Source organism: Atta colombica, unplaced genomic scaffold, assembly GCF_001594045.1.
Source record: "Atta colombica isolate Treedump-2 unplaced genomic scaffold, Acol1.0 scaffold181, whole genome shotgun sequence".
NCBI classification, from domain to species: Eukaryota; Metazoa; Arthropoda; class Insecta; order Hymenoptera; family Formicidae; genus Atta; species Atta colombica.
Genome location: NW_017259273.1, coordinates 46677 through 61286, shown reverse-complemented (window position 1 = coordinate 61286; position 14610 = coordinate 46677). Strand labels below are relative to the sequence as shown.

At 35.3% G+C, this 14610-nt stretch overlaps 1 protein-coding gene across 1 annotated transcript in view; it reads left to right on the top strand.

Annotated features, from left to right (window-relative positions):
- The window catches only part of LOC108686455 (transcription factor IIIB 90 kDa subunit), a 67160-nt gene that overhangs the window by 39648 nt on the left and 12902 nt on the right, over positions 1-14610 (top strand). The window contains exons 6-9 of the mRNA XM_018191780.1: positions 13158-13307; positions 13412-13505; positions 13615-13747; positions 14142-14238. Coding sequence (XP_018047269.1) covers positions 13158-13307; positions 13412-13505; positions 13615-13747; positions 14142-14238 — 474 coding nt within the window. The remainder of the gene's footprint in view (positions 1-13157; positions 13308-13411; positions 13506-13614; positions 13748-14141; positions 14239-14610) is intronic.

The following is a 14610-nucleotide window of genomic DNA, read 5'->3' as shown; positions in this document are numbered from 1 at the left end:
GCTTCTGAATCATTCCCATGGCTTTGAGGTGTTTTGAAATGGCTTGGGGAGTCACTCCCAATGATCGTACCAATTCTTCTTGATTTTGACACGAGTTTTGCTCAAGTAATGCCTCCAATTCTGCATCTTCGAAAACCTCTCTCTTCCACCGCTATGTTGGTCTTTGACGTCAAAATTACCGTTCTTGAAGCGTTGAAACCACTCACGACACGTTCTTTCACTAATAGCGGCCTCACCATAAGTATTTGAGAGCATTCGATGAACCTCAGCCGCAGATTTCTTCATATTGAAGCAAAAAATTAAAACCTCCCGCAAATGACGAGAATTTGGCTCGTAAACTGACATTTTCAATCGAGAATAACTTTATGATGCAGACACAAATCGACTAAACTTTCTATGGGGTTATGTTGACAGATGCTCAAGTTTATTGTATGACGTCTATGATCTATTTATTTCGACCACCACTTACCGCTTAAGCCATCTATAGGAAAACGGCGGAAGCAAAGTTGTACACCTAATATAAGGAGTATTCATACACAATATTCTGGACATTTTATCGACATTTGTATATCGATTTGTGATGATTCTTTCACTTTGCTAGAATATTCGACACAGGAATACGAATCGAACTTTCTATGAATATTTAGTGTTAACTGGATAACAGTTCCAATAATTTATCTTTTTAATAAAAAAGATTTCTTACACATTACAGATTACGAAATTTTAATAAAATTATTTTTGAACAATATATCTCTCTCTAAATATTCTCTTAATTAAAAAAAAAATTGAATTGATCCTTGTGTGAATCAAAATTAATATAAGCAATTAATTAATTAATATATCCGTAACCGTATAAGTTTTTTAATGTATAATTATACAAAAATATGTTTTTTAACATTCAATAAACGTGTTTTTATTGTAATATTAAATAAAGATTTTAGTTTTAACATTTTAAAGAATAGTTTAATGTGCAAAAAACGAGAATTATCAAAATATTTTATTAATTTTCATATTGGAGTTTAATTTTGGAGATTTGTTTTCAAGATGTCATTTTATTAAAAATCTCATAATATTGTGACTTATTCTATCCTAAATAATTTTTCAGTTACAAGAAACAGAACTTGCGTCCAACTAACAGCGATGCCGCGTACGGGTTGCTAAATAATTAATGTGAAATTAATATTGAATTAATCTTAATATATGTTAAACGAGTTTGTTTTTTTTCAATTTATTACTACAAACGAATAATTACTGTAAAATAAATATTTAATAAAAGTAGTATAATAGGGGGAATCCTAACTCTGGAGGCTTCAAGAGGAATACGGGGCGCGGGGCATTTTTCGAAGATACATTATATGGGAGTGGCAGTAAAACATCACAGGACATCACAGGACAGATTTTTAGGACTGCAGTCACAAGACAATAAAAAACATCAAAAAGAGAATGCCATGAACAAAAACAAAAAACGAATGATTATAGTGAATGAGTGAGTGTGTACCGCGCGGGGGATTTCACATAGAGTCCGAAGGAAGGAAGCATATCACCGGAGGTTTTGTTCTTTTTCTCCTACCCGTTGCGATCCTATACTTATATTATTCTTTCTCTCTCATTTTCTTCTCGCATGCAATTTAATTAAATAAATGTGATATGATTTAGTAGCTAACTATGATAATATTTTTTATGAATGTAATATAACATTGTAACTAATTATAATAATATTTTTATTAATGTAATACAAATGGCCAAGCGCACTTTCTTACTGACTAATTCAATATTTATTAAATCGTACTGCTACTACTACTAAATAGCTATTATTAATTAATTTTTAACAATAAGAAAGGGAAAGGGAAAAAAAATTTAGAACTTTAGAACATTTGATAATATTCTTGAGGCTTCCACGGGTACTTTCTATATAAAGATTATGCTTCACAGGTTTCCTCGTAGTTCAGATTCTTGTAATGTTTCGTGAACCTTGCAGTCCACTTCATCAGAGTGAGGAGCAGCCTAATACAGCCTGAGCTGTTCCTCCGGGTCGTTCCTTTTTATATTACGCTACTTATTGGAGTGATGGGGGAAAGAAGATAATTGTGAATGGAGAGGAGGAGGAGGAAAGTCAGTCTTCAATAACTGGGAGAATGGTTTTTCATATTTTATTTATGTTGCAGCCATTATCTCTATTTAGATTATTAAGGTATTTTTATATACTTCTCTCTACTTTCTTGAAAAGTATGATGTTGTCTATTGTGGTCAATTTATCAAGCAGTATTTGATGTCTTGTTTCGATATGTTGATTGTGTTTTTAGTCTGACATCACGTTAGTATTTTTTTATTCGTAGTTGACCATTCTCCCAGTTTCTCCAATGTATACTTGCTTGCAAGAATAAGATATTTTGTATACTCCATCTCCCACATGTCAAAAATACAGATCGGATTGATATTAAACAAATACAATATCCGAACTATCTTTAAATCATCCAAAAAGATAGGATAAATCTTAAGAAATCCTAAAGATGAAAGACCTCCACTCAACTCCGCAGGAGTATACAAAATATCTTGTTTCTGCGGACAAGTATACATTGGAAAAACTAGAAGAATGGTCAATCTACGGATAAAAAAACACCAACGTGATGTCAGGATAAAACACGTCACGCAATCATTATCAGAATACAACAAAACAGGACATCAAATACTATTTGACAAAACGATAATAGCCAACATAACATCATACTTTCCAAGAAAATATAGAGAAGCCACAGAGATACAAAAACACCCTAACAAAAGATATTGGCTATAACATAAATAAAATATAGAAAATCATTCTCCCGATTATTGAAAACTGACCAATTTCCCCCTCTCACTTCTCCTCTTCCGCCCAATTATCTTCTTTCTCCCCACCAAGTAGTATAATATAAAAAGGAATGATTCGGAGGAACAGTTCAGTATCAGGCTGCTCTTCGTCCTGATGAAGTGGACTGCAAGTTCACGAAACGTTGGCATTCCAAGAATGGATCTGGACACGGAGGAAACCCGCGAAACGCATAATCTTTATTTAGAACGTATTTAAAAAAAAATTCATTTTATTTTAAACTTGATATATTTCTTTTTGACATTGCAACCCCCTCTCCCACCAGTTGTATATTTTAAATACATTCTGTAAACGTATAACTCTTATCATGTTTTACACATTGCTTAATATTAATAACATCTAGATTATTCAAAAAAATCTATATCTTCGTAATCAGCATCCAGGATCTCAATGGTCAAATCGTCGCTATCGAGTATATCCACCAACTATTTCTATTTTTCACATCTTTTAACATATATGAGAGCTTTATTGTCATCATTTTCTTCCATTATTAATTACAGCCATCGTAATCAGGCATTTCACCATGCTGTACGAGATCATCTCGCCTTCCCATCCATGGTAATAAACACTCAGCCAGAAAGCACAATACTTTTCGGATTTTATCAAAAAATTCCATGGCCTGAGACATGTAAAAATGTAGTAGGAGAGAATGGCTCCTTTTCTCACATCGCCACTTCCTTTACGATAAATTTCTTTCCAACAATAAATCCTTACAGATCTATAAACGTTGGTATGATCATGGTAAACGATTTTTTGGGACTACAATTGATTTCGATGAATCGTATATTTTATAGCGTGTTGGAGTATGTATTTAGGATGATTTTGCGTGCAACGTTGATTAACGGATTGAACTATGCGATCGTGTATGATGAGAAAATAGGCTATAGTATTTACAAGCACATTCTCCTTGCAGTCAAATTCTGTGCGTACATTCACGGATTCTTGACGGATTCATTTTGTTGCGAGCAGTCAATGATCGCAAAAGATCCTTTCTCAACAAACGAGAGCACGTTGAGCAATTCAAAGCAATCGATTCCGTAATGTTTTACGAAAACGCGTGTACATATTAAACAGAATGGTGTATCTCTTTTTAAAATTTTCAAAATTCAAATTCAAATCATCATACGGATAAAAATCTGAATTTAGGTAGACTTTCACGTTATTCAAATTACAAGAATCGAACACGCTTGCTTCTTGAAACATGCTGTTCTTTCGACCGTTTGCAGAGCAAAGATAACATATCGTGACTATCCGAGCTGAGCAGCCGTTTTGACGATCCATGAATATTTAGTCGTGTTTTGTAACAGAGGATATTCATACAAATCTCATGAGTGAAAACTCATGTTCAGATAACGACCGCTTTCCAATGCTCGTAGCATCAATAGCTTATTTATCTCGCTCAATAATAATTCGTCACTGCACTTTGAATAATTCAAGCATTGGATCTATCGCCGGATCTCCAATCAGATAATTGTCATTGTATGAGCTTATCAAAATCAACTCGTGGCGAGCGTTAACAACCACGCGTTTGTAATCCTCACAAAAGCCTAACAGCAGTTGAGCGGTAGGCAAAAATTAAAGTGTCCTTCCTCTGTGTCGAATTTAATATTCATCCATCCAGCGCAATCAAAAATTTATCATATGTCAGCGATATGTAGTTCTTGATGGTAACTCCGACGTTTCTGTTACGATAAATCTCCACACTATTCGAATTTCATCAAATATGAACATGACGCAATTGTTTGCCAATATCGCGGTAGCACCCTGGACCCTCTCTATTCCTCGTTAGTTTTCTTTCAACATATAATACATTAGATGTACAACTTTGCTTCCGCCGTTTTCCTATAGATGGCTTTAGCGGTAAGTGGTGATCAAAATAAATAGATCATAGACGTCATACAATAAACTTGGGCATCTGTCAACATAACCCCATAGAAAGTTTAGTCGATTTGTGTCTGCATCATAAAGTTATTCTCGATTGAAAATGTCAGTTTACGAGCCAAATTCTCGTCATTTGCGGGAGGTTTTAATTTTTTGCTTCAATATGAAGAAATCTGCAGCTGAGGTTCATCGAATGCTCTCAAATACTTATTGTGTGAGGCCGCTATTAGTGAAAGAACGTGTCGTGAGTGGTTTTAACGCTTCAAGAACGGTGATTTTGACGTCCAAGGTCATGCTCTGTATTTGGTGGGACCAGCTCGGCGTAGTGTATTATAAACTGTTAAAACCGACTGAAACAATCACAGACGATCGAACGCAATTGATGCGTTTGAGCTGAGCATTGAAAGACAAACGGCCGCAATACGAGAGACATGACAAAGTGATTTTACAGCATGACAATGCTCGACCCCATGTTGCGAAAATGGTCAAGACATACTTGGAAACGTTGAAATGGGAAGTCCTACCCCACCCGCCGTATTTTCCAGACGTTGCTCCCTCTGACTATCACTTGTTTCGATCAATGGCACACGGCCTGGCTGACCAGAACAGCACTTCCGGTCTTATGAAGAAGTAAAAAATTGGATCGATTCGTGGATAGCTTCAAAAGATGACCAGTTTTTTCGACGCGGGATTCGTATGCTACCCGAAAGATGGGAGAAAGTAGTGGCCAGCGATGGACAATACTTTGAATCATAAATGTATAACCAGTTTTTTACAATAAAGCCTCGAATTTCGGAAAAAAAACGGCGGAAGCAAAGTTGTACACGTAATAGAAAGCTTTCAGCAACGTGTATAAATCCTGTTGCTGTATGGGTATTCTTATCTCGTTGTTATACAACAACGTTGTGTTGTCAAACAGATTGTACGTGAGTCTCAAACTTTACGATGCGATCATCGAAAATCGAATCCTTGATGTTTAGAATATCAGTTATCTTGAAAATTCCGAACCTCAATGATTTAAAAAATTAACATTCGACGCACTGAGCTTCTTCTTCCTAATGCAGCTGGATGAGCGAATGTTGTCGAGCGGTGACGTTACCAGCCTTGTAAAGAATGCGTTATCTCCCTGCGTGAGCTCCGTTCAACACGAGCATCTTACGATCGCGCTATGGTTGTCGTCGTCGCACGTGCAATCTAACGATAATTTCTTCTTCTCGAAAATCGAGCAATTGTCCATTTTGATCGACAACATGTTACAACGATAGAGTACGATCAGAACTTCTGCGGACAGATGTGCTTGCAGTTGTGCTTCTACAAACGGTCATTAGATCCTTGCGATGATTGAGATAAATGTGTAGGTCTTTCCAATATCTTATATCCTGACGGCACGCTCGACGAAAATTCGTGTTTTGTATTGTGTATCGCGTTTTTGCCGTTGCAGTACACGTTACACTTTACGCGGATAACATTTATGTTCATTATGTTGATCGACATGTCCGATTCGTGCTGCATATTCGAAATCGCATTTGACGAAAATCCCAGCAGTGATCCGACACTGTTGGACTTGTTAAAGTTAATTCTGTAGGCGCATCTAATCTCGCATCTCATCGTATTGTAATTTGCGCGGAGTGTTATCGAATATTCTCCACTCTCGCCATCGTCGTCGTCATCGGTGTTATTGTTGCTATTGTCACTACGACTATGTCAACAGTCTCAAGCGCGTCGCGGCGTGGACGTTTCCATAAAATCCTATGTTTCAAAAATTTGTTTAGTCTCGCATTTCATACGAATCCTTGGGAATTGTAATTTCCGCATCGTCTTTGCTGAAATAAAATTTATTGTTTGATTCGTTTTCGTTCGTTATCGTGTGATGAGTCTCAAAGATCATGAGAGCTCGTCGTCACACAACTTTATGGTAGGAAAATAGTGTGCCGTGAGGACACTGCTCTTCCTGCTCAGCATAAGTGTCAACGACATTACGGAAAAAGCATTCGATAAGATTTATATTGAGATTTCGCGGAACCTCATCTTTTTAAATTCGCGTGCGTCGACGCGTTCGTAGAAACCGCAAGCACATCTATCAACAAAAGTTCTGATCATACGTCTGATAGGACATGTGATTGTACTCTAACATCGTAACACCGTTCCCGAAATATTGCACCAGTTCCTTGGGCAATCGAAGATTACCGAAACTGTCAAAGTACACTACTAGTCATTCCTTTTCGATTAGATAGATTACCCAATGAATACCTGGCCCCATCGCAATTATCCAAATTCACGATTTCGCACATTTCGCTCGTCAATAACGCGTTACGCATGAAAACACCTCTAAAGTACGGTACGCGCATACGTCTCGCGAGCACGTCCAAGTGCACGTTGGTAGTTGCATCTGAGGGAATTTTTATCGTCTTTTTGGCATTTTTTTTTCTTTGCAGTTACACTCCGCGTTTGTAAGGGCTGAATCCGCGTCCATATTTGTGCGGAGCGAGATACAGTCCACAGCCCTGTTCCATTGCGCGATCGTGACATTGCAGCTCCTCGAACTGACGTCGCGCGGCTTTGCTATTGTTTATCGCTTTCGCCATACTGGCCGCTCCGCGAAGCAAGGATTCAAGCCCAACATAAGCAGAAACGATAACGCGACGCCTCGTTTCACTGTCGGTAGTATCCACTTTTTCGTCATCTTCTTCAATTTCATGCCCATGACGCTGATCTTGGCTTTGCTGCCCAGACGGTAGCAGCGGCGGCCTCTCGCTCAGAATCGAATCTCTCGCAATGACGTGTGACCTAGCGCTTTATCGGCAAGCATCTTGTTCGCCGCGTATCTATCGGTGAAATCGTTGCTCCGAGAATACGCAATGTCGTGTTCTCGGCACGTCGCGGATTTATGCCCATGTCATCTCTGGCTAATCGCTTCGTATGTCGAATGCTTGGCAAAACTGATAGCCGGAATATATAACTCGAAAGGAAGCGCTCGATTCAGACCGCCGATATTCGCTATAGTCCTTTATCTTCGGGACCATCGATGTGCGTCCACGTTGTAATTGTAGTACTCGTCGCAACGACGATGGATTCGAATCTCCGGATTCGATTTCATGGAAAGTCCCCTAAGCTTGTCTCACACGGTCGATATAGTCACTGTATATGCGTAAGAGTACGACTTTCAATATATTGCATAACTGCTCTGCGCTCAAGTCCTGTCGAAAGGATGACACAGCGCGAGATACATTTTGTTACTGCACGTTTTCTGTTTCTCGATACCGTATACATTAATAGACGACACATCGTTGAGACGTTCAAATTTCGTTACGTTTTTTAACGTTATAAGAAATTCAATACCATCGTATAGTATGGAAAATTTGCAATTCGTGTTTCTTTCTGCTGGGTACAGAATAGCAACCACCGACTACGCGAAACATGTATTGTCCATCGATCGCATTAATTACCGCTCTTTTTGTCATTATCTCTCGCGGCACTTCGAAGTGACATCCCACACGCATTGGATTACACTTATTGATGTTTATTGTAAGATTCATGATCCGCGATAACGCCCACCCATTCACGTTTTTGAAACTCCTCGAGAGATGCCAACGTGAGTTCGATGACGTGCCTCTTGCACCATTCACGCAAGTTCGATGTTTGAAAGAGTATTTTTAATCATAGTATTTTTAGTATTACTTTTATTGGCATGTTTATGACCCGTCGCCAATTCACGTTAGATATGGTGTTCACTTTTATACAGTTGTGTCTTGCACTCGCTCGAGCACTACATTGCTGATGTCTTCTAAAAATCGTCGCGGCTCGATGTAGTCCGTGTTAATTATCGCATCGATTAAAATTTGATTTTCAAAAACTGCATCGATCTCTTGCCACATAAAAGATCTTTCCGCGTTATTGTCATTGTTATTGCTAGTGCTCGCGTAATCACCAAAAAAAATGCAAAAATCATCTTTCTAATTTTTGTATCCTCGAGTCGTGCAATTGTAGCGATTACCAGGTGTGTAAATATGAAACCGAAATTTACCAATAGATGGCCAAAGCTATCAATGTAATTGTCGCCATTGACGCCATTTCCTTGTTCTAACATCTGACAAAGATTTTCAACTCACAACAATACAAGTTTCATACAACAATATAGTTTGTAATAGCGTTGAACATGTCGAATTTTGTGCCTGGAAACTACGATTTGCGGAGTAAATCACAGCATTGATTTTCTGTTACCATTTGAAGAAAACTGCTGCAGAATCGCATCGAATGCTTGTCGAAGCTTACGGTGAGCATGCTCTTGGTAAATCACAATGCTTTGAGTGGTTTAAAAAATTCAAAAGTGGCGGTTTTGACATGAGAAACGAAGAACGTGGAAAACCACCAAAAAAGTTTGAAGACAGCGAATTGCAAGCATTGTTGGATGAGGATGATGCTCAAACTCAACAACAACTCGCGGATCAATTGAATGTGATACGAGAAGCCATCTCCATATGTTTGAAATCCATGGGAAAGATCCAGAAGATAGAAAAATGGGTTCCATGAACTGAATGAAAAACAGCAGGAAAACCGAAAAACCACTTGCGAAATGCTGCTCGCCAGGCAAAAGAAAGTCATTTTCTCCATCGAATTGTGACTGGCGACGAAAAGTGGATATATTTTGAGAATCTTAAACGTAAAAGATCATGGATAACTCCAGGCGAATCGACATCGACTGCAAGGCCAAATCGCTATGGACGGAAGACAATGCTCTGTGTTTGGTGGGATCAGAAAGGTGTGATCTATTATGAGCTGCTAAAATCTGGCGAAACCGTTAATACTGAACGTTACCGACAACAAATGATCAATTTGAATCAAGCTGTGTGAAAAACGACCAGAATATCAAAAAAGGCAACACAAAGTGATTTTGCTTCACATTTGATAATGCACCATCACACACAGCAAAATTGGTCAAGGAAATGATTGAGGCATTTGATTGGGAAATATTTTCGCATGCGGCTTACTCACCAGACTTGGCTCCGTCCGATTACCACTTATTTGCATCGATGGGATACGCGCTTGCTCAGCAGCGCTTCACTTCTTACGAAGATGTACGCTAGATGACTGGTTTGGCTCAAAAGAGCAATTTTTTTGGTGTGGCATCCACAAATTGTCAAACAGATGGAAAAAATGTATAGCTATCGATGGGCAATATTTCGAATAAAATATTTTTTATCATTTTCATGCAATAAACGTGTATTTTCTATTTAAAAAATTCCGATTTCATATTTATATATCTGATAAAGATTGTCTGTGTCTAATGAAGAGATTTCGTGAATGCTTGATATGATTATATTCTTCAAGATTACATGTTCAATAAATTCATTGCACTCTTCTATCCATGCAAAATGGTCCTTCAAGATAGCAATTTGGGATCGCTTCAACAGATTGTTGCTCTGCCTGACTGAAATCTCGATCCGTGTTTATAACGATTTACTAACAGTAAGATGAGTTTGCTCTCATAGATTTCAATGTACTATAATCTGTAATCCCCTCTTTTCAGAACATTATGCGCTCATTTTCAAAATATGCTTCAAAAAACTATTCTAGAACTCTATTCTCATAAAAATTTATGAAAATATATAATTCTATCGAATTTCACTTACATTTACACTTCTATTAACTTTGAATCATATTGCAAAAAATATATTTGATTGTCATGTCCTCTCTCAAAAAAGAATAAACGATCGAGGCTCTTTTATCAAGAGAGGAAGACATTGTGTTTCAAAATCATTGATTTCGATAGCAGCCAAATGTTGGCACTTAATCGATTATTATGAAACTCGTATTTATTTAAAATAATTAATAAATGTTGTTTCTAGAAAAATTACATTACGCCATATCTTGACTTGGAAAAATGATTAGAGCATACACCGACGAGTACTCTTTATAATACTTTTCGTTTTATAATCATTTGTTTTTTGTATTGTTTTTGTTCATGATAATATTCCCTTTTTGTGATGTTTTTTGTTGTCTTGTACGTGACTACAGTCCCCAAAATCTGTGATGTCTTACTGCCACTCCGCATGATATACTCCCATCTCCGAAGAAACCGCGTCCCGTATTCCCCTTGGAACTCCCAAGTTAGAAACTCCCCCCTTCGCTCATTACACTACTAATAAACGTTATTTTTACAATAAATCGGTAGTGTACAATGTACACTATCATTCAAAAACTCATTGTCAGGAAAGTTTATGATTTTTTTGAATCTCACAAAAAATAAAAATTCCAATTTTATGGATCTCATCTTAATAAAAAACGACAATAGTCTAATACATGATTGCGTAATATAAACTAACACATGATACTTTTTTTTTATTTTCTACATGATATTTTAAATATTTACATGATATTTAAAAAAGAATTTTCAATTAATAATAAACAAAGAACTGGAAAGAATACATGCAGTAGGAGTCAAGCGCAGAAGACGTCGTGCAAATAATATATCTATGAAGTGTGAAACTTCTTTATTCACTAAAACGCGCTTACAGGACCTTACATCTTTTGAGCCTTCTTCAGAGATAATAAAAACTAACATATATAAAAACTAAGAATAAAAATTATCCTGTCATGATGAACTCCCCTACATCGAAAATTTAAAAAAGAAAAAGGAAAAGAAAAAAAAGAAAAGAAATTAGGAAATAGAATGTGGAGAAATCTAATATCAAATAATTTTAAAATTAATTTTTCAGAAATATTCAAAAATATTCAGAAAGTTTCTTCTTCCAGAATTTTTCATACATGTGAATTCTGAAATATTCTGAGATTTCTCATCCCATAATTTAAACAAAAATATTTTTTAATTTTTTAGATTTTATAACATTTCATCAGAAATTATATTTACAAAAAATCTTAGAAAGCTTACGATATTTCATAATTAAGATATGGTAATAAGATATGGAAAAATTCTGAGAAAAGATTTTCTGAAAAATGTTTCAATTTGTATAAAAAATGTGAGAAAATTATAAAATTATATAAAAATTCTGAAAAATTATATGAAAAATTCTTAGAAAAATTTTCACTACAGTCCTCAATAGGGAGCCCTTTATATAATCTTAGTCCTCCCTACATGTTAGATGAAAACTTAGAAAAAAGATCTGTTGATTTGATTAAAAATTGATTAATGATTTACATTCAACTCTAAAGCTGACTTTTCATGCACAACAGCAAAATGCTGTTATTGGTTGAAAATTTTTTGTGAGGTAAGGCACTTCCAATCAATTCTCGACAATTTAAATCATGTGACGTTTTATTGTCGCAACATATAAAAAATCAATTTAAATTACGTATATATATATATATATATATATATATATGTTTGGTGAAAATGCAGGATGGTAAATAAAACAGTAATTGTCTCTAGTAGTAGGTGCAGGATTGTACAATAGATAGCGCTGCAATATGTTATATAAGGATAGATGTATCAGTTTGAGACATATGAACTATGAGTTTCTGTTTGAGACATTGGAGTTGACAAAACAGTAACATATGATGAGAACTCTGATAGCAAAATGTCAACAATTTGATGGAGTCAAATTGGCAGCAAACTCGATCAGATTTCGACTACAAAACCGTAGCCTTCTATGTCCGCATTTGGCTATTATATTAGGATTTGTCGACAAAGCCTGCTGACAGATTTTGCCAGATTGGTGACAAAAACCGAGCAGAATTTGCTCGAATTAAGTTCTGTTCTCTCAATGTACTCTTAATCTATCAGGTTGTGCAAGCCTTTGTTCAGTTTCTGCTATCAATGCTGATATAGCATGTCTAGCAGGCTTTGTCATATTTCTGACAGCAATTTGCTGCCGATGTCAAATACAAATTCTGTGTACAATTTATTGCCTTTCTGTAATCAAAAATTGGTAGCAGGCTCTGCTCAAAATCTGTCTGCGCAGACTTTGCTATCAGGGAAATGAATTAAAAATATCATTATTGTCGATATTGAAATTAAAAAAGTTTTATAATATGGAATTTAAAAAATTCACTTCAGCATTTCCTACTAACTGGAGCAAACTTATCCTAAAATTAAAATATCGTATTAAAATTAAAATGTATATAAAATAGAACATATTATTAGGTAAAAAAGTTTTATAATATGGAATTAAAAAAGTTCACTTCAGCATTTCCTGCTAACTGGAGCAAATTTATCCTAAAACTAAAATATCGTATTAAAATTAAAATGTATATAAAATAGAACATTATTAGGTGTGGGAAAAAGTTCGTGGCGTTTTTCCCATTAGATGGCATTAAAAAAACGCCACGAACTTTTTTCCATACCTAATATTTATGTTATTTAAATGAGAAAATAAAATATTTCAAATAAATTTTTTGCCCAGAATATAGAATGAAATAGATTGTACAAATTTATATTCTTTGTCTCATTTAGATCCTTGTTTATACATCATGAGATTTGCGCATAAACTTGAATTTGGTGATAAAACTCACGCCGTATCTATGACAGCTTTAAGAGTTGTTCAAAGAATGAAAAGGGATAGTATTCATAGTGGCCGTAGGCCATCAGGTCTATGTGGCGCAGGTAAATATTTTATTATTTTAATGTATTATACATGTGTGTGTGTATATATATATATATATATATATAATGTATACATTAAATATATTAATTTTTTTCTGCAATAGCTTTATTAATAGCTGCGCGATTGCATGAATTTAGCAGATCAACTGCTGATATTATAAAAATTGTTAAGGTACACGAATCTACTCTACGTAAAAGGTAACATACGAGAAGTAACACTTTTCTCAGACATCTATATATAATATCTTATTTTTACTCTAACTCTCAAGGACGAGATGCTTCAATGATGGATTTTTCTTATATATAGATTGCTGGAATTTGGTGATACACCATCCAGTGCCTTAACATTAGACGAATTTATGACAGTGGATTTAGAAGAAGAACAGGATCCTCCAGCATTTAAAGCAGCACGTAAAAAAGATAGAGAACGTTTACAAAAAGTATATCATTTTTTAAATTTGTAATATTTTTTGTTTGTGAAAGTTTAAAATTATTATTTTAGCCAGCCGCGCCGCCGATTGCTTTCTCTTCCAACTCGATCCGACGGTCAATTTCAGAAATGGCTGTCAGTTGTCACGATATCTATCCTACTCTCTATAGTAAACTGTTGGAACTTTAATTTTTTTTCTTCTTTGTCACACAACGTAGAAATTTCCAATAATTTACTATGAAGAATAGTTACTACATCGCGACGACTGACAATCCCTGAAATGAGCCGGTAGAGTTGGAAGGGGAAGCGCTTGGCGACGCAGCAGGTTCGCGAGCCACTATCTGATAAGCCTGTTTTATATAATATATTCCTTTATATTCTAATAATATTTCTGATTTTTTTAGTTAGAAAATATAGATGTGGAAATAAATGAGCTGCAAGCAGAAATTGATAAACAATTAGAAGATTATAGAGTAGGAAAAGTAAAAAAACGAAAGGATGGTAATTGTGTTTTTATAATATACATTCTCTATTAACAATAGATTTAGTTTATACTAAAGTCGAGTGATACGGACATAAAAATATATTTTTGTATTTCTACGTTTATGGAATAATAAGATTCATTAATAAAAGACATAACTTATATATACTATTAAAAAACAGATACAATTGCACGCCTTATAATTTCTTTACAGTATTAAAAAAATCATTCATAGTTGATAGTATACATCATATTAAATAAACCTTAGGGAACATAAATCGAAAGCTCAACCTTTTCTAACATATAAACATTTTTGCATATTAGCATGAATGGCTTATTTGCTAGACTAATAAATCATTAATACACAATAAGTAAAAAATGTTAAAATCTAT